The sequence below is a fragment of the Primulina huaijiensis genome, chromosome 3 (genome assembly GCF_012295235.1).
Source record: "Primulina huaijiensis isolate GDHJ02 chromosome 3, ASM1229523v2, whole genome shotgun sequence".
NCBI classification, from domain to species: domain Eukaryota; kingdom Viridiplantae; phylum Streptophyta; class Magnoliopsida; order Lamiales; family Gesneriaceae; genus Primulina; species Primulina huaijiensis.
This window is the reverse complement of record NC_133308.1, coordinates 9,243,592-9,265,042: the sequence shown is the minus strand read 5'-3', so window position 1 is coordinate 9,265,042 and position 21,451 is coordinate 9,243,592. Positions and strand designations below refer to the sequence as shown.

Genomic DNA, 21,451 nt, shown 5'->3' with positions numbered 1-21,451 from the left:
TTTCGGTCAACCCATAAACAAATACAAATGCTTAGTAACTCCCCATTCAAATCACACCTCAATGGCCTTTATGGGTATACATTCCCTCACCTTTAATTCACTAATTATTTAGTAAATTCTAATACTATAATCCACCTCATTTCTCCTCAAACCACTAGTCTAGGAGGTTGGTTTGAAACGTCCAGCAAGAATTAATAATAAGGTGCAGCAAGGGTGTAAAAGAAACAATTCAAATGCCATTCAAAATTCTTCACTTGTAACTCCCATCTAAATGCATTTTATGACACATTTACCACCCCTTGTAACCTTCACCTTCATTACCTACATTTCCTACACCCATATGCTCGAAAATATCAGAAGGAATCAGCTGCTGAAATCGTGAAAACAACAACAGAAGAACAAGAAAGAAAATCCAACTCCGACTCCGCCGCGCCGTGTTCGTCGTATTGGTTTGTTTTCTTCAAAACAAATTTCCAGGCATGTATATATTGTTTCTTTTCTCTTCAATCAAGTCATATAGATATTTTTAAACCATTATATAATCATGATTCAAGTAAAAAAACGAAATGGACAACAAACTTTCCAAGCAAAATCTGTACAGGCCTTCTCGGCCAGTTGCTTCAAGCTTCACGGTTTGGTGTGTTCTTTTGATTTCAGGAGGTTGGGTCGGTTCCAGGTGCTACTACTTAAATTATAATTCACCCAAGTGTAGGTTGTCTGCAAGTAATATATTTCGTAAGTACGAGATCGATCCACAGAGAGGATATTTTAAGTTTAAATTTATTAATTTATAGATTACCAAATGCAAGAACGAAGTTTACAAATTATAAATTTTGTCAAGGCTCGAGGATTTATTCTTGGTTTATGCAATATTGTTTAACTAAAAGTAAAACAAAAGAAACCGCCATAAATAATGGTTCCAAGAAAATTAAATATTTAAACACACACCTAATATAATATAGTTCCCACTATAGAAAATACCAATTCACCGATATTTTATATATGGTACCTATGATTATATATATAACTATATAAATATATAACTGCATAAAATAAATGTTAAATTAAATCATTATATTTCATTTAGAACAACCGGCAGAGCCACGCTATTGCCTAAATGAAATATATGATTTAATAAGTTAGATGCGGAAAGTAAAAGTTAGTTGCGATAAAGTAAATGTTAGATTGTTAGATATTAGTATTAAATCATAATATTTCATTTAGAACAACCGGCAGAGCCACACTATCGTCTAAATGAAATATATGATATAAAGAAAGAATTAAAGAAAGAATATACAAAATTAAAAGAAATAAAGAAAGAATATACAAAATGTAAACAATCTTACTTCACCAAGAATTCATCCTCTTCACCTTGACATAATAGATTTAGCTTTCCATGAACTTACTTTTGATCAACACTAAAAACATCACTCATTTTATATATTGGAACTTAGAACTTTTATACACACTTACACTATATTTTACAATGAGATAGAATGATTCTCATACTAGCACAAGGCCTCTATTTATAGGCCAAATGAGAGAAAGGGTCAAAAATTTTATTAATGTCATGTAGTTGTAATAGTAGTATTTGTCTCCTCCAACTTCAATTCCATGTCCCTTCTTTCAATGCTTTGTTTCACGACTTTAATCACCGAATTTGAAACGTCCTGCCCTTTTTATTGCTTTAAAAGTACTAGAAATTTTTTTTTCCTCTATGATTTTCGGCCTTTACAAAATATTTTTATAAAATATTTTTCTCTTTAAAATAAAACATCAACCAACTAGCATTTTTAGAAATCAATGAAATAGTCATCAAATGAAATCGTCGCATGTTTACCAAACCTAAAAGCAATAAGTTTAAAAAGTATAGCCAATACTAAACCTCTCAAAAATCTCTCAAAAGCATAAGTAAATAGTCTTAAAAATCTTTAATGTAAATCCTGAGTCAAAACCATAAGTGCGGAAAAATAGAAGCGCTGGTCCTCGGGTTGTGTGCGCCTTCAGTCCAGTCAGATCATCCGTCAAGACCTCCCTCAAACTCACTTGCATCCATCATACCTAGTGAGTCTAAAGACTCAACACACCATAATCTTTATAACAAATAATACGTATAAAACCACATGCAACAGTGAAAATACTTTTAGGTAAAAATAACATTTCATTACATGCATAAATAAATATTAATCTTTTCTCTTTTTCCTTATCATGACATAAAACATTTAACATGATTATAAACATTTTCCTTTTCCCTTTTCCTGTTCTTTTGTTGAATTCAGATCGTTAATTGTGACTTTCCAGATTATGATCATAAGAGTCGATGGATCCATCTACATGTAACCAAAGTACTGGGCGGCGGGGGACACCAGCAACACTCTTACCGGTCAACTGGGCCCTGGCCTATCATTATTCGAATAGAAATATGATCGTCGGGGTTCCCTCCGGGGCCTTTCCCCATAAATGGGTTCCCTCTGGGGCCTTTACCCCTCACGATATTCCCATTCTTACCGTTACCACAAATCCGTTACCACATAACCGTTACCACATATTCGAAATGATGAAAATACGACCGTTGGGCTCCCACTGGGACCATAACCCTCACGACATCCCCAACATTATCGAATTAGTCACAATTACTTCACTTCCTTCAACATTTATATTCTCATCATTTTATAAAAAAATCATGCATAACATAACATTTTGTTTTTGAAACCAAGCATGCAACATGTCTTCTAAATGTCTTCTTTAAATCATAAAAATCTCATGCACATTTAAAAATCATAATTTAATCGTGAACATTTCATAAACATTTAAAAATAATGATGATATCGTAAAAATAGCATTTAGGGCACTGCCATGACGTTTACTAATTTCTAGGTGTAAAAAGACCGTTTTACCCCTAGACGTAAAATTTCTCGAATTTGACTTTTTCTTGAATTCATTGACTCTAGCATGTCCCAAATAATTATTTAAGCCTAAATTAATTTTCTCATAATTTTATTTAGCTTAAAAATTAGATTTCCTCATTTATCATTAATTAATTATTTTGACGGTATTTTAATCCCGAAAAATCCCAAACTTTAATATAAAATTCCTAAATTCTAAATTTAGTCTTTTTATATTATTTTAGCCCTTATGGACCACGACTCGACCCCCGTGAGCCGTTTTTCAATTTTAATTAGTTAAAAACCCTAATTTGACACCTAAACTTCGACCCCGAGCCAACTTTCGATTTTCACGAGTTACACCCAAACCATGTTGATCCAAAACTTGCCTAACATCCTTAAGTATCCTACTGGACCCTAAGTTCACTTAGAAACCCGTCCCAAAGCCAAAAACATGACCCCCGCACTACCCCTTATTCTGGCCGAGAGTTGCACTTGTGGTGAACTCTAGCTTTGCGCTTCTAGGACTCTCCCCTAGACACAACCAGACCCTAGGCCAGTCATGAACCCGAGCCCAGGCCTGCCCTCCCCTTGGAACATGACAGTCGAACCCTTAAGCTTCATGACATGAGAAATCGTTTTTTCTGTGCATGGCTTGTGGTGCAGCGATTTAGGTGAATTAGGACCTTTTAAATTCGTGTAAAAACTTCTCTGGACCATGTCCTATTATCATGGCAGCCCCTTACAACATAAAACATGAATTTAAATCATAGAAACATAAGTTTACCACTTTTGCATGCTATAAATCCGAAAATACAGAAAATACTTTCATGCTCTTCATGCATACAATAATTAAAACAATATTATGATATGGTGGATGAGAAAAGGAGATGTATGGCGTGCCTTTGCGTTTTATATACATGAAATAACGTTGACGACGAAGAACGGGACGCAAACTAGGCTTGAATCTCCCCTGCCCTTCGAATTTTCCTTCTCAAAAGTGTGTTGTGTGTGCCGTGAGCTTGTGTTGCTTGGGAGAGAGTTTTTCAGAAATAGAAGAGGGTGGCCGTGACTTGTGTGTTGTATGGGGTAGGTTTTAGGTGTTTTATATTAATAAAAATAGCTAATTAATTTACTAATTAGGCTTAGGCCTATTAAGCCATAAAATTAAGCCCATTAGTCTAATTAGGATTTAAATAAAATATTAACAAAGTTTTTTGTTAAAGAAAATTTATGAATTTATTAGTCGGGTTGTCAAAACGCTCGTATTTTAGTTGAGAAACAACCACCGATAAAATTTACGTCCCGGCGTATAAAATCACCTCAAAACCCCTTATTTTCAAAAATACTAAAAAGCAACACTCATATTTTAAATAATTAAAAACAATTATTTAATAAAAATATTTTACGTTTTTCAGCCTTCGGTCCTCGTTCCTCGATCGTCACTTGAATAATCCTTAAAAAATTACATTTTTTATGCATGATTATAATAAAATCATGATTAGCATATAAGCATGCATGACCCATAATTAATTAAGCAATTAAAATAATTAATTACTCATTTTTCCTCTTTCCTAGATTCGCATGCAGTTAGATTACGTCGTCTTAATTTTGGACCTTACAATTCCTTTCCCCCTTAAATAAAATTTCGTCCTCGAAATTAGAACTTATCGAATAGATAAGGATAGCGATTCTTCAAGTCCCTCTCGGTTTCTCAAGTAGCTTCTTCTTCCGAGTGATTCAGCCACTTGACCTTGGCCATTGGAATGACTTTGTTTCGCAATATTCTTTCTTGCCTTGCTAAGATCTGAACAGGTCTTTCTTCATATGTTATATTTGGAGTTAATTGAAGCGGTTCATAATTAAGCACATGTGACGGATTCGACATGTACTTTCGCAACATTGAAATGTGGAACACATTGTGAACTCCTGCAAGCGCTGGTGGCAATGCCACTCTATAAGCTAGTGTACCAATCCTCTCCAAAATCTCAACCGGACCAATACATCGTGGACTAAGCTTGCCTTTCTTGCCAAAGCGCATAACACCCTTCATAGGTTCTATTTTCACAAATACATGTTCGCCCACTGCAAACTCCAAGTCCCTTCGTCGTTTGTCTGCATAACTCTTTTGTCGGCTCTGCGCCGTCTTCATTCTATCACAATTTTGACTATAAGCTCGGTAGTCTCTTCAATCACGTCTGGGCCAATCTCTCTTCTTTCACCAACTTCGTCCCAATGAATAGGAGATCTACATTTCCTTCCGTAAAGTGCCTCAAAAGGAGCCATCCCGATTGATGACTGATAGCTATTATTGTAGGTGAACTCCACTAGAGGTAATTTTGGTTCCCAACTGCCTTGGAAATCAATAACACATGCTCGAAGTAGATATTCCAAAATCTGTAACTCTTTCTGACTGTCCATCGGTTTGAGGATGAAATGCTGTACTGAATAATAACTTGGTCCCCATCGCTGCATGTAGACTTTTCCAGAAAGATGACGTGAACCTCGGATCTCTGTCAGAAACAATGGATACATGAATCCCATGCCGACGAACTATCTCTCGAATATACAACTCGGCGTACTGAATCATGGTGACAGTCGTCTTGATAGGTAGAAAATGCGCTGATTTAGTAAGACGATCGACTATCACCCATTTATCATTGAATCCCTTAACTGTCTTTGGCAATCCCACAACAAAGTCCATGGTGACATTTTCCCATTTCCACTCGGGATTAGGGAGTGGCTTCAATTTCCCTGCTGGTCTTTGATGCTCTGCTTTAACTTGTTTGCAAGTCAAACACTCGGATACAAACTTCAGAATGTCTCTCTTCATGCCTGGCCACCAATATAGCAACTGCAAATCTTTGTACATTTTCGTGCTCCCCGGGTGAATGGAATAAGGTGTGTTGTGAGCTTCCTTCATAATAAGGCCTCTCAAAGAATCGTCACTAGGAACCCATAACCGATCTCGATAACGAACTATACCATCCACCTCTGAATATAATTTCTGACCCTTGGCTTCATATCTAGCTCTCCACTTTTGTAACTGTTCATCAGTGGACTGCCCATCACGAATTCTATCTCTCAAGTTCGACTGTACCGATAATGTGGCAAGATTAGGGGCCTCGCCCCTAGCATACACTGTCAGCTCAAATCGCTGTATCTCGGACTGCAACGGTCTTTGGAGTGATAGATGAGTTATAACTGCTGCTTTTCTACTCAGTGCGTCTGCCACTACATTAGCTTTTCTCGAATGGTAGCTAATGTCACAATCATAATCTTTTACTAGCTCAAGCCATCTGCGCTGTCTCATATTCAGCTCCTTTTGGTTGAATAAGTATTTCAAACTTTTATGATCGGTGAATATCTTACATTTCTCCCCATAAAGGTAGTGTCTCCAAATTTTCAAAGCAAAAACTACTGCTGCAAGCTCAAGATCATGAGTGGGGTAGTTTTTCTCGTGAATCTTCAACTGTCTCGACGCATAGGCTATAACTCGGGCATTTTGCATCAGAACTGCGCCCAATCCAAGTTTAGATTCGTCGGTATAAAGAACATAATCCCCTTGCCCCGATGGCATAGCTAAGACTAGTGCTGAAATCAAGGCTTGCTTCAACTTGTCGAAACTGTCTTGACACTCGGATCCCCAAATAAATTTCGCATTCTTCTTAGTCAAGGATGTCAATGGTACTACAATGGATGAGAATCCTTTGACGAATTTGCGATAATAGCCGGCAAGTCCCAAGAAACTGCGAATCTCGGTGACACTCTTCGGTACTGGCCACTCTTTCACTGCCTCGACTTTGCTTGGATCAATTTCAACGCCATTACGAGAAATGATGTGGCCTAAGAATGCAACTCTATCGAGCCAAAACTCGCACTTGCTGAATTTTGCATATAGCTTCCTGTCCTGTAGTACTTGCAGTGCTGTCCTCAAATGACGACTATGCTCTTCTTTGTTCTTCGAATAAATCAATATATCATCAATGAAGACAATAATAAACTGATCCAGATACGGCTGAAATACGCGATTCATGAGATCCATGAAGATTGCTGGTGCATTAGTAAGACCGAATGGCATGACCATATACTCGTAGTGCCCATATCTAGTACGGAATGCTGTCTTGTGCACATCAGACTCTTTCACTTTTAATTGATGGTATCCAGATCGCAGGTCAATCTTAGAAAATATCGATGCTCCTTGCAACTGATCAAATAAATCTTCGATTCTTGGCAGTGGATACTTATTTTTGATGGAAACCCGATTAAGCTCACAATAATCGATACAAAGACGCATACTACCATCTTTCTTTTTCACAAATAATACCGGAGCGCCCCATGGAGAGTAACTAGGGCGAATGAAATCCTTGTCTAGCAATTCTTGGATTTGATCTTTTAGCTCTTTCATTTCGGCGGGTGCTAGACGATAAGGTGCTTTAGATATAGGCACAGTGCCCGGCATAAGATCAATAGAAAATTCCACTTCACGATCAGGCGGGATGCCAGAAACGTCCTCGGGAAAGACGCTAGGGTAATCTCTCACAACATCAACATCTTCTAACGTCTGAGTGGTAGATGCATGCGTAGTAGTGACACATGCTAGATAAGCTTGGCATCCACGCTTAATAAGCTTCCTCGCACATAGACAAGAGATAACGTGCGGCATTTGCTTGTTTCTTGCCACCTCAAAGACAAAAGATTTACCACTAGGTGGTCTAATAGATACTGATTGCTGACGAAAATCAATCGAAGCTCCATTCGCTGATAACCAATCCATCCCAAGTATAATATCAAATTCGGGCATAGGAAGGACAATAAGATCTGCCCGGACAACATCTTTGAATAAACGAAGCTCCAGATTCTTGACAATCTTGGACGTGAGCATTTGATCACCGGATGGAATTGAAACTTTGAAACCCAGACCCATATCTTGAGGAATAATATTCAGTCTTTTGATGAAGGTTTTAGATATGAATGAATGTGTAGCTCCCGAGTCTAAAAGTGCATAGGTTGCTACGCCTTGAATGATAATCCTCCCTGCAACAAAATGTCCTTTAAATCTTTTCATGTTGAAGTTTAAGGATTTACTATCATTAATTTCTCAAAGGTATAAGAAGATTACGGGTTGAAGTTAAGAATTTCTGGAAAAATTGAATTTTAGCCCTCCAATTTCTCGAAATTTGCATATTAAACCCCAAAATTTTCGGATATTTGCCTTAAGGCCCTTATATTTTCGAATTATTGTAATTAAGTCTTTATTTTATTGCGAAAATTCTGATTTAGTCCTTTAGAGTTTCGAAAATTTCATTTTGGTCCTTAAGAATTTGGTAATTGCATTAAAGCCCCTTATCTTTTGGTTAATTGCTTTTTGGTCCCTTAATTATCGAGAATTACAATTTAGACCTCAATTTTCGAAAATTTTCCCAATTAACCCCAATAAATTCGATACCTTCATTCAACCCCTTAGTTATGATTTCCTTTAATTTTGGCGCTAAACTTTTTATTTGGAAGCATTACATCCTTCACATAAAATAAGGCACAAAATTCAAGTCATTTTCTCTGGTTTCTAAAGTCATAACTTAAATCTAACTAAGGTAGATCATGCAACCTAATTTCTTCTAGGTTAAATCTTGTTCCCAAACCAATTCTAATAACCAATTTAACATTTCATGCAATAATAAGCAATATAAAAATGCTAAATGACTAGATTACCCGTGATGAGTGTAGTGTCTGCCTCTTCCTCAGCTTCCTCGGCATTCATAACATAAGCTCGTGCCGTAGTAGCTGCTTTCCTCGTGGGGCATTCAATAGCTTTGTGTCCATCCTCCTTGCAGTAGAAACATTTAAATGATCCCTATTCACATTTGCCAAGATGTAGACGGTTGCACACTTTGCATGGTTGCCACTCGGCAGGCTTCGGTGCTCCAGAATTTTGTGGCTTTGGTGGAGCTGGCTTCTTGACTGGACCTTGGGGCTTTTGAGGCCCTTGCGGTCTAGGAAGACCCGTATTTGGCTTCTTATTCGGCTGATTGTTAGTCTGATAGTGCTGCCTCTTGCGCTGAATCTCAAAATCAATGTCCTTCAAAGACTGCTCAGCCTGATATGCATAAGTAACTGCGGTTGCATAATTCTTCGGACGCATCATCATAACTTTATCCCAAACGGTAGGTCGTAGGCCATCCATGAAATTCCTAAGCTTTTCTTCCGCATCCCCAGCAATAAGTGGTACAAAGTGGCAACCCCTATCAAACTTCTTCACAAAATCAGCAACAGATACGTCTCCCTGATGGAGAGTCATAAATTCTCTCTTTATCCGACCTCTGACATCAGCAGTAAAGTATTTCTCATAGAATTTCGTCTTGAACTGTGCCCAAGTGAGTGTGGCAAGGTCAACCCCACGCTCGGCTCCTTCCCACCATAAAGAGGCCTCGTCCCTAAACAGATAAGTGGTGCACCTCACGCGGTCAGCATCTCCCATGTCTAGATAGCGAAAATGCACCTCAAGTGAACGGATCCAACTCTCAGCAGCAAATGGATCAGTGGTGCCAGAAAATTCCCTCGGCCCTAGCCTTCGGAACTGCTCATAAATGTCGTGTTATGGCCTAGGTGGCTGCTGTAGGTATTGCTGCTGCATCTGTTGCAGCAGCTGCTGTAACTGTTGCTGCTGTAATTGTTGTTGTTGTAACTGTTGCTCAAAGAGACGAGCCATCCCCTCAAGAGCACGTGTAGCAGCATCTGGTGTTTGTGGCGGTGGTCCATTTTCTTGATTATTTTCTCGACGATTAACATTGTTCTCTCCTTGATTCTCAATAACGGGTGCACGTCTAGGAGGCATTATATCTGAACGTTTTCCAAATTCTAACGTAACCAACATGCATTTAAATCTAAGTCCTCTAATCATGTGACATATCCTTACTTAATTAGCAATTTAAGCATGCAAAGCAAAAAAACTCAAAAAGCTAATAAACATGTATCATGAACATAATATTCATATCGTTATGCAGGTAACATCATAAATCATATAAAGCATGTAAAACTTACAACTTAGAGGCTTGACGACTGATCTTTCAGGCGCTGATGGTGGCACAACACTTTACAGGACCTTTGCTCTGATACCAACTGAAACGTCCTACCCTTTTTATTGAATTAAAAGTACTAGGAATTTTTTTTTCCTCTATGATTTTCGGCCTTTACAAAAATATTTTTATAAAATATTTTTCTCTTTAAAATAAAACATCAACCAACTAGAATTTTTAGAAATCAATGAAATAGTCATAAAATGATATCGTCGCATGTTTACCAAACCTAAAAGCAATAAGTTTGAAAAGTATAGTCAGTACTAAACCTTTCAAAAATCTCTCAAAAGCATAAGTAAATAGTCTTAAAAATCTTTAACGTAAATCATGAGTCAAAAACATAAGTGCGGAAAAATAGAAGCGCTGGTCCTCGGGTTGTGTGCGCCTTCAGTCCAGTCAGATCATCCGTCAAGACCTCCATCAAACTCACCTGCATCCATCACGCCTAGTGAGTCTAAAGACTCAACACACCATAATCTTTATAATAAATAATACGTATAAAACCACATGCAACAGTGAAAATATTTTTAGGTAAAAATAACATTTCATGACATGCATAAATAAATCTTAATCTTTTCTCTTTTTCCTTATCATGACATAAAACATTTGACATGATCATAAACATTTTCCTTTTCTCTTTTCCTTTTCTTTTGTTGAATTCAGATAGTTAATTGTGACTTTCCTGATCATGATCATAAGAGTCGATGGATCCATCTACATGTAACCACAGTACTGGGCGGCAGGGGACACCAGCAACACTCTCACCGGTCAATTGGGCCCTGGCCTATCATTATCCGAATAGAAATACGATCGTCGGGGTTCCCTCTGGGGCCTTTTCCCATAAATAGGTTTCCTCTGGGGCCTTTTCCCCTCACGATATTCCCATTCTTACCGTTACCACAAATCTGTTATCACATAATCTGAAACGTCCTGCCCTTTTTATTGCTTTAAAAGTACTAGAAAATTTTTTTTTTCTAAATTTTGTCCATCCCATTAAAATATTTTTATAAAATATTTTACCCTTTAAAATGAAACATCAACCAACTAGCATTTTTAGAACTCAACGAAATAGTCATAGAAATGAAATCGTCAATTTGTTTTACCAAACCTAAAAAGCAATAATTTGAAAAGAATAGCTCATACTAAACCTCTCAAAAATCTCTCAAAAAGCATAAATAACTAGTCTTAAAATCTTTAATTATAAATCATGATTCATAAGTCATAAGAGCGGAAATAAGTAGAAGCGCTGGTCCTCGGGTTGTGTGCACCTTCAGTCCAGTCAGTTCATCGGTCAAGACCTCCTTCAAACTCAACTGCATCCATCACACCTAGTGAGTCTAAAGACTCAACACACCATAATCTTTATAACAAATAATACATATAAAACCACATGCAACAGTGAAAATACTTTTAGGTAAAAATAACATTTCATGACATGCATAAATAAATCTTACTCTTTTTCATTTTTTCCTTATCATGACATAAAAACATTAACATGATCATAAACATTTTCCTTTTCCATTTCCTTATTTTTTGTTGAATTCAGATCGTTAATTGTGACTTTCCTGACATGACATGACATGATCGATGGATCCATCTACATATAACCACAGTACTGGGAGGCGGGAGAAACCAGCAACACTCTCACCGGTCAACTGGGCCCTTGGCCTATCATTATCGAATAGAAATACGATCGTCGGGGTTCTCCCGAGGGCCTTTTCCCATAAATGGGTTCCCTGTGGGACCTTCTTCCCTCACGATATTCTCATTCTTACCGTTACCACAAAACCGTTACCACATATTCGAAATGATGAAAATACGATCGTCGGGCTCCCACTGGGACCATAAACCTCACGATATCTCTAACATTATCAAATTAGTCACAATTACTTCACTTCCTTCAACATTTATATTTTCATCACTTTATTAAAAAATCATGCATAACATAACATTTTTGTTTTTGAAACCAAACATGCAACATGTCTTTTAAATGTCTTCCTTAAATCATAAAAATCCCTAAGACAATTAAAAATCATAATTTAATCATGAACATTTCATAAACATTTAAAAATAATCATAATATCATAAAAATAGCATTTAGGGTAGTGCCATGACGTTTACTAATTTTTAAGTGTAAAAAGACCATTTTATCCTTGGACTCGACATTTTTCGATTTTGACTTTTTTCTTGATTTCATGACTCTAACATGTCTAATTATTTAAGTTTACATGAATTTTTTCATAATTTTATTTAGCTTAAATATTAGACTTTTTCATTTATTATTTAAATATAACATATTAATGCGTTTTAATCCTGAATTAAATCAAACCTTAATATAAAATTTCCAAATTAAAAACTTAGACTTATAGTAATTATTTAAGCTTAACCCTAATTTTCCATACTTTTATAAAGCTTAAAACTAGACTTTTCGATTAACTTATTAATTAGCGTTTCGTGCGGCGATTAAATCTCGATTAAATCCAAAACTCGTTATTTTGATCGCAAATTTTTAACATAATATTTTTAGGATTTATTCTATCCTTCCACGTCAAGAGCCATCCCCGTGGACCCTTGGGTTCAATTTTAGCTTTATTATTTTTGTTTTTTGACACCTTATCGAACACACCGAGCTATCTCCTAATTTACTCGAGCCACGCCCAAGCCACCTTGAACCAAAACCTAGCCAACTCACCTAGGGATCCTACTGTGAAAGCCCGGCCCGTAAAACAAGCCCTAGCCTGACCAAAAAAGTTCTGAAACTTGACCCATGTTCTGTACGTGTGTGTGAGTGTGCTTCCTTGCATGTTTAGGAATCCTAACCCAACTAGGACTCTCCCAGCCAAGCCACCACCGAGCCCACCTAACCCTGACCATCCCTGGACCACTCCTAGACCAAGTCCAGACCAACCCAGCCCCTTGAACTCGCGCCTGAAGCACTGCACCAGGTTTCATGCAGCTTGGCCGAGAATCACACCCTTGACTTGCACTCTTGGTTTCTGTTGCTAGCCACCCAACCATCGAGCCACCCCTTGAACCAGCCCTCCAATCACTCTTCTAGGACCCTAACCACTTATCCTAGCCCAGCCCAAGCCCTCTGGCCGATCCCCTTAGCCATCTGCGCACAGCATACACCAGCGCCTCCTTTGATACCTCTCTCGGGTGGGAGTCCTAGCAAGCTAGGACTCCTTCCCTAGCCCCTGACTCGGGTCGTAGCATGGCTAGGACTTTAACCCTGACCCATAACGGACCCTAGCCATGCCCTGGTCCCAACCGAACCCAAGCCCAGCCACCATCCCATAAAACCGAACCCCTCCTCCCCACCAAGACAGCAACTTGCTACCAGCTTTGTATTTCATGTTGTGCAGCCGAAAGGCGGGGCTCTAATGACTCTAACTCGTGTAAAACATGTTTGTTCCCTTCCTAATTCATGACAGCCCCTTTTTGGTACATAAAAATCATGTTTTGGTTCACATATCATGCTCTAAAAAAATCATGTTTGATGCAAAACGAAAATATAACAAAGTGCAACTTCTTTTCATTCAAAACATAATTAAATAAATACTATGGTGTGATGGATGAGTAAAAGGAGAATTATGGCGTGCTTTTGCGTTATATACGCACGAAAATCCGTTGACGACGAAGAACCGGACGCGAACTAGGCTTGAATCTCCCTTGGACCCCTTCGAATTTCCTTCAAAAGTTGTGTGTGTGTAGTGCCGTGTGTGGGGTGTATTTGAGAGAGTGTTTCTGATTTTTGAAAGTTGTTGCCGTGAGTTTATGAGTGCATGTGGTAGGTGTTTAAGTGTTTTTATATTAATAAAATGGCTAGTTAGTTTACTAATTAGGCTTAGGCCTATTAAGCCATAAAATTAAGCCCATTAGTCTAATTAGGATTTAATAAGATATTAACAAAGTTTTGGTAAAAATAAATTTGTGAATTTATTAGCCGGATTGCCAAAAAGCTCGTATTTTTGTTTAAAATCCAAGACCGATAAAAATTACGTCCCGATGTATAAAATCACCTCAAAACTCCTTATTTTAAAAAATATGAAAAACCAACACTCATATTTTAAATAATTAAAAACAATTATTTGATAAAAACGTTTTACGTTTCTCAGCCCTCGGTATCCGTTCTTCGATCGCAACTCGAATATCCTTTAAAAATACATTTTAATGCAACCATATAGAAAAATATATTTTAAACATGCAATTATGCACAACATAATTAATTAATGCAATTAAAATATTTAATTAAAATACAAGAGAATTTAATAACTCGAGTATGTGGTTCGCGTGGACTTTTACGATTTGCAACTTAAGAAAACCCATAATGACTTAGTGTTATTACTATTATAATCTCGAATTTCAATTTTTCTTACAATTCCCAATATTAAAAGATTGATGACCATACTTATCGTATATTATTTTCCTTATTTTATACCCAAAATATTCATCAACTTATCAAATTTCAATCTTAAAATCCCAAACGCATCCGCTAATGCTTAGATTTTCAAGCCTAACATCGATTCATCCTTAAAAACCCTTGATTAACATTCCTTATAACACTATATCCAAGATATCCCAAGGTTCCAAATATCTTAAAAGTCTAAATCCTCACAATTCTTATCATTTAAACCATTTAAATTTCGCTTATTGCTAAACTAGTCCCCAAATTCTTTAAAAATCACAAAACTCAATTCTTAATTTCCTCAAAAATTATCTTAATTGGTCCTTAATTTCAAAATTCCTACAGTTAACCCATAAGTTTTTTGGCATTCTTAATTTCCTTCTACAAGTTTCTTATAACATAATTTCGATAAATTTAACTTATTTACCCAAAAATCAATCTCTATTACCAATCTTACCTTTCATCAAACTAAAAATCCCAATTTATACATTTTCTTATTCCCAAAGTCGTTGCAATTCTCGTATAATTATTCCTTATGTATAATTCCCAAAAATTAGTTCAACTAATAACCATGAATCATAAATATTTTCTTAAAAAAATCTACGTGTCCGAAAAGCGTTCATAATATTCACGATTAATTTATAGCCCAAAAAGTAGAACGTCGATACTAAAGCCCAAAAATCAACATCGTCCAATTCCACAACGAAACCAACATGCGTTGAAATCAAAATAATTTCTTATTTCATATCGTATCACGTATAAAAATTCCAAATCATAGAAAACATATATCCTCATAATGCTATTAAACATGTGACATAAACATATAATTCATATAATTATGCAGGTAACATCATAAAATCATATAAAGCATGTAAACTTACAAGTTTGAGGCACAACCCTTTACAAGACCTTTGCTCTGATACCAACTGAAACGTCATGCCTTTTTTATTGCTTTAAAAGTACTATAAAATTTTTTTTTTCTAAATTTCGTCCATCCCATGAAAATATTTTTATAAAATATTTTACCTTTTAAAATGAAACATCAACAAACTAGCATTTTTAGAACTCAACGAAATAGTCATAGAAATGAAATCGTCAATTTGTTTTACCAAACCTAAAAAGCAATAATTTGAAAAGAATAGCCCATACTAAACCTCTCAAAAATCTCTCAAAAAGCATAAATAACTAGTCTTAAAATCTTTAATTATAAATCATGATTCATAAGTGCGGAAATAAGTAGAAGCGCTGGTCCTCGGGTTGTGTGCACCTTCACTCCAGTCAGTTTATCCCTCAAGACCTCCCTCAAACTCACCTGCAACCATCACACCTAGTGAGTCTAAAGACTCAACACACCATAATCTTTATAACAAATAATACATATAAAACCACATGCAACAGTGAAAATACTTTTAGGTAAAAATAACATTTCATGACATGCATAAATAAATCTTACTCTTTTTCATTTTTTCCTTATCATGACATAAAAACATTTTAACATGATCATAAACATTTTCCTTTTCCATTTCCTTTTTCTTTGTTGAATTCAGATCGTTAATTGTGACTTTCCGGACATGACATGACATGATCGATGGATCCATCTACATATAACCATATTACTGGGCGGCGGGAGACACCAGCAACACTCTCACCGGTCAACTGGGCCCTTGGTCTATCATGATCGAATAGAAATACGATCGTCGGGGTTCCCTCGGGGGCCTTTTCCCATAAATGGGTTCCCTCTGGGGCCTTTTTCCCTCACGATATTCTCATTCTTACCGTTACCACATATTCGAAATGATGAAAATACAATCGTCGGGCTCCCACCAGGACCATAACCCTCACGATATCTCCAACATTATCGAATTAGTCACAATTACTTCACGTCCTTCAACATTTATATTCTCATTACTTTATAAAAAAATCATGCATAACATAACATTTTTGTTTTTGAAACCAAACATGCAACATGTCTTTTAAAAGTCTTCCTTGAATCATAAAAATCCCTTAGAAAATTAAAAATCATAATTTAATCATGAACATTTCATAAACATCTAAAAATAATCATAATATCATAAAAATAGCATTTAGGGCACTACCATGACGTTTAATAATTTTTAGGTGTAAAAAGACCTTTTATCCGTGGACTCGACATTTTTTGATTTTGACTTTTTTATTGATTTCATGACTCTAACATGTCCCAAATAATTATTTAAGCTTACATGAATTTTTCCATAATTTTATTTAGCTTAAATATTAGACTTTTTCATTTATTATTTAAATATAACATATTAATGCGTTTTAATCCCGAATTAAACCAAACCTTAATATAAAATTCCCAAAATAAAAACTTAGACTTATAGTAATTATTTAAGCTTATCCCTAATTTTCCATAATTTTATAAGGCATAAAACTAGACTTTTCGATAAACTTGTTAATTAGCGTTTCGTGCGGCGATTAAATCCAAAACTCGTTATTTTGATCCCAAATTTTTAACATAACATTTTTTGGATTTATTCTACCCTTCCACGTCAAGAGCCACCCCGTGGACCCTTGGGTTCAATTTAGCTTTATTATTTTTTTTTGACACCTTATCGAACACACCGAGCCATATCCTAATTTACTCGAGCCATGCCCGAGCCACCTTGAACCAAAACCTAGACAACTCACCTAGAGATCCTACTATGAAAGCCCGGCCCGTAAAACAAGCCCTAGCCAGACCAAAACAATTCTGAAACTTGACCCATGTTCTGTACGTGTGTGTGAGTGTGCTTCCTTGCATGTTTAGGACTCCTAACCCAACTAGGACTCTCCCAGCCGAGCCACCACCGAGCCCACCTAACCTTGACCATCCTTGGAATACTCCCAGACCAACACAGCCCCTTGAACTCGCTCCTGAAGCACTGCACCAGGTTTCATGCAGCTTGGCCGAGAATCACACCCTTGACTTGAACTCTTGGTTTCTGTTGCTAGCCACCCAACCATCGAGCCACCCCTTGAACCAGCCCTCCAAGCATTCTCCAGGACCCTAACCACTTATCCTAGCCCAGCCCAAGCCCTCTGGCCGAGCCCCTTAGCCATCTGCACACAGCATACACCAGCGCCTCCCTTGATACCTCTCTCGGGTGGGAGTCCTAGCAAGCTAGGACTCCTTCCCTAGCCCCTGACTCGGGTCTTAGCGTGGCTAGGACTCTACCCTTGACCCATAATGGACCCTAACCATGCCCTGGTCCAAACCGAACCCAAGCCCAACCACCATCCCATAAAACCGAACCCCTCCTCCCCACCAAGTACGCAACTTGCTACCAGCTTTGTATTTCATGTTGTGCAGCCGACAGGTGGGGCTCTAATGACTCTAACTCGTGTAAAACATGTTTGTTCCCTTCCTAATTCATTGCAGCCCCTTTTTGGTACATAAAAATCATGTTTTGGTTCACATATCATGCTCTAAAAAAATCATGTTTGATGCAAAACGAAAATATAACAAAGTGCAACTTCTTTTTCATTCACAACATAATTAAATAAATACTATGGTGTGATGGATGAGTAAAAGGAGAATTATGGCGTGCCTTTGCGTTATATACGCACGAAAATCCGTTGACGATGAAGAATGGGACGCGAACTAGGCTTGAATCTCCCTTGGACCCCTTCGAATTTCCTTCAAAAGTTGTGTGTGTGTAGTGCCGTGTGTGGGGTGTATTTGGGAGAGGGTTTCTGATTTTTAAAAGTTGTTGCCGTGAGTTTATGAGTGCATGTGGTAGGTTTTTAAGTGTTTTTATATATAAAATGGCTAATTAGTTTACTAATTAGGCTTAGGCCTATTAAGCCATAAAATTAAGCCCATTAGTCTAATTAGGATTTAAATAAGATATTAACAAAGTTTTGGTAAAAATAAATTTGTGAATTTATTAGCCGGGTTGCCAAAAAGCTCGTATTTTTGTTGAAAATCCAACACCGATAAAAATTACGTCCCGACGTATAAAATCACCTCAAAACTCCTTATTTTCAAAAATATGAAAAACCAACACTCATATTTTAAATAATTAAAAACAATTATTTGATAAAAAAGTTTTACGTTTATCAGCCCTCGGTCTCCATTCTTCGATCGCAACTCGAATATCCTTTAAAAATACATTTTAATGCAACCATGTAGAAAAATATATTTTAAACATGCAATTATGCTCAACATAATTAATTAATGCAATTAAAACATTTAATTAAAATACAAGAGAATTTAATAACTCGAGCATGTGGTTCGCGTGGACTTTTAAATTTTTGGGGCGTTACAATAACCGTTACCACATATTCGAAATGATGAAAATACGATCGTTGGGCTCCCACTGGGTCCATAACCCTCACGCCATCTCCAAAATTATCGAATTAGTCACAATTACCTCACTTCCTTCAACATTTATATTTTCATCACTTTATAAAAAAATCATGCATAACATAACATTTTGTTTTTGAAACCAAACATGCAACATGTTTTTTAAATGTCTTCTTTAAATCATAAAAATCCCATGCACATTTAAAAATCATAATTTAATCGTGAACATTTCTTAAACATTTAAAAATGTTTAAGAAATGTTCACGATTAAATTATGATTTTTAAACATGCCAAAAGTCAATATTTAAACAGAAAATTATTATTATTAAAAGAAAATAAAAATGACATAAATTAAAAACATATATACAGCGTAGTTGTGATTGTGGCTCACATCTTACTCTGATTTTACGTTCAGTAACGGTTTCAACGCCTTCTATGAGTCGAGGATATGCTTCCCATCAAATTTTCTTATAAATTGGCAAACAGGGTCTTTTAACGCCAGATTCCCGAGACGAAATTGTATATATATATTTGCTTATCTAAACAGATATGCGTTACTACAGTATGATCTTTATAAGGCTGATTCCACTGTCCATATTGATATTCCTCATGTTGAAATTGCCACCATAGTTTAAGAAATTCATTTTGCATGTACCCACTAGAATGCATATGAAGAACCTCTAGAAAATTATCCAAAGGCTCTTTACTCAGACCATTCTTAATGAATAAAATTTTATCTTCTCTATTTATTGATGTCATTCCAACATTTTTTTTTTTTTCTTTACAAGTCCACCTTGCACACTTATGACATCCACCTATACGTTTAGCTCTTCCCTTTTTGGCATATGTGCTTTTATCAAATCCTGGCATATGTCTTATTATTATTTCACTTGCTTCCCCAACCAATCGGACTTTTGCTTCAATTATCAAACGGATATCATTCGGTATGCCATATGACATCATCAACCATAATCGCTCACATCTTGCTTTATAATTTTTTTTCAACGCATTATCAGGTAAACAAGCAAAATATTTACGAAGATTCACAATACAAGCATCCATAATAATAAAAANATTTTCAATATCAACCGCACCATGAGGATAAACAAATTTAACTATAAATGGTCCTGACCATCTCGATCTTAGTTTTCCTGGAAATAAATGCAAACGAGAATTATAAAGTAAAACTTTTTGTCCAATTTCAAATGACTTTCTCGTAATATTTTTATCATGAAAGACTTTAGTTTTATCTTTATAAATCTTTGAATTTTCATATGCATCATTTCTTAATTCTTCAAGTTCATTTAATTGCAATTTTCTTAATTTAGATGCATAATCTAAATTAATATTAAATGCTTTAATTGCCCAATAAGCTTTATGTTCAAGTTCAACCGATAAATGACAATGCTTACCAAAAACTAAACTATATGGTGACATCCCTAATGATGTCTTAAATGCAGTTCTATATGCCCATAATGCATCAGTTAATCTTAAAGACCAATTTTTTCGATTTGGATTAACTGTTTTTTCTAAAATTTGTTTTATTTCTCTATTTGCAAGTTCAACTTGACCATTACTTTTAGGATGATATGGGGTAGAAAATTTATGTGTAATGCCATATTTTTTTAACAAAGAAGAAAATGATTTATTTATTAAATGACTTCCCTCATCACTAATTATTGCTATAGGTATTCCAAATCGACTAAAAATATTTTTTCTTTTAAAAATTTTATAACAATTTTATGATCATTAGTTCTACATGCAATTGCTTCAATCCATTTTGAAACATAATCAACAACGACTAAAATGTACGTATATCCAAAAGATAATGGAAATGGACCCATAAAATCTATCCCCCAACTATCGAATATTTTAATAATTATGATTGGATTTAAAGGCATCATGATTCGTTTTGAAATTGATCCCATCTTCTGACAGTTTTCACAAGATTTGCAAAATAAATGCGTATCTTTGAATAAATACGGCCAATAAAATCCACATTGTAAGATTTTTGCAACTGTTTTATTAGATGAAAAATGACCTCCACAAGCTTCAGAATGACAAAATTTAATAACATTACTTACTTCATTGTCGGGTATGCATCGTCGAAAAATTTGGTCCGGACAATACTTAAACAAGTAAGGATCATTCCAATAAATTTTTTTAACTTCTATCAAGAATTTATTCTTATCCTGTGAATTCCAATGAGAAATAATTTTATTTGTCACAATAAAATTTACAATGTTAGCAAACAAGGGCATAATAGTAGCATAAAACAACTGATCATCTGGAAAATTTTCATTTATTGGTATTTCATTATGAGATGATTCAGTCATTATTCTAGATAAATGATCGGCTACGACATTTTCTTTTCTTTTTTTATCTTTAATTATAATATCAAATTCTTGTAACAATAAAATCCACCGTATTAATCTTGGGTTAGCATCTTGTTTATTTGATAAATATTTTACGGCAGAATGATCAGTGTACACAATAGTAGTAGAACCAATTAAATAAGATCGAAACTTATCTAATGCAAATACTACTGAAAGTAATTCTTTTTCAGTAGTTGAATAATTTATTTGGGCATTATTTAAGGTTCTACTAGCATAATAGATTGCATACGGTTTTCCTTCTTTTCTCTGTCCTAACACAGCTCCTATAGCATAATCACTTGCATCACACATTAATTCAAATGGTAAAGACCAATCTGGAGGTTGTAAAATAGGTGATGTAATTAAAAGATTAATTATTTTTT

General features: G+C 35.8%; 1 protein-coding gene across 1 annotated transcript in view; it reads right to left on the bottom strand.

The window, feature by feature from the left end:
• Window positions 1–289: 289 nt before the first annotated feature.
• The window catches only part of LOC140972465 (uncharacterized), a 37,991-nt gene continuing 16,829 nt past the window's right edge, over window positions 290–21,451 (bottom strand). Inside the window, exons 5-6 of the mRNA XM_073434888.1 lie at window positions 9,049–9,462; window positions 290–370 (exon numbers count right to left, since the gene is read on the bottom strand). Coding sequence (XP_073290989.1) covers window positions 290–370; window positions 9,049–9,462 — 495 coding nt within the window. The remainder of the gene's footprint in view (window positions 371–9,048; window positions 9,463–21,451) is intronic.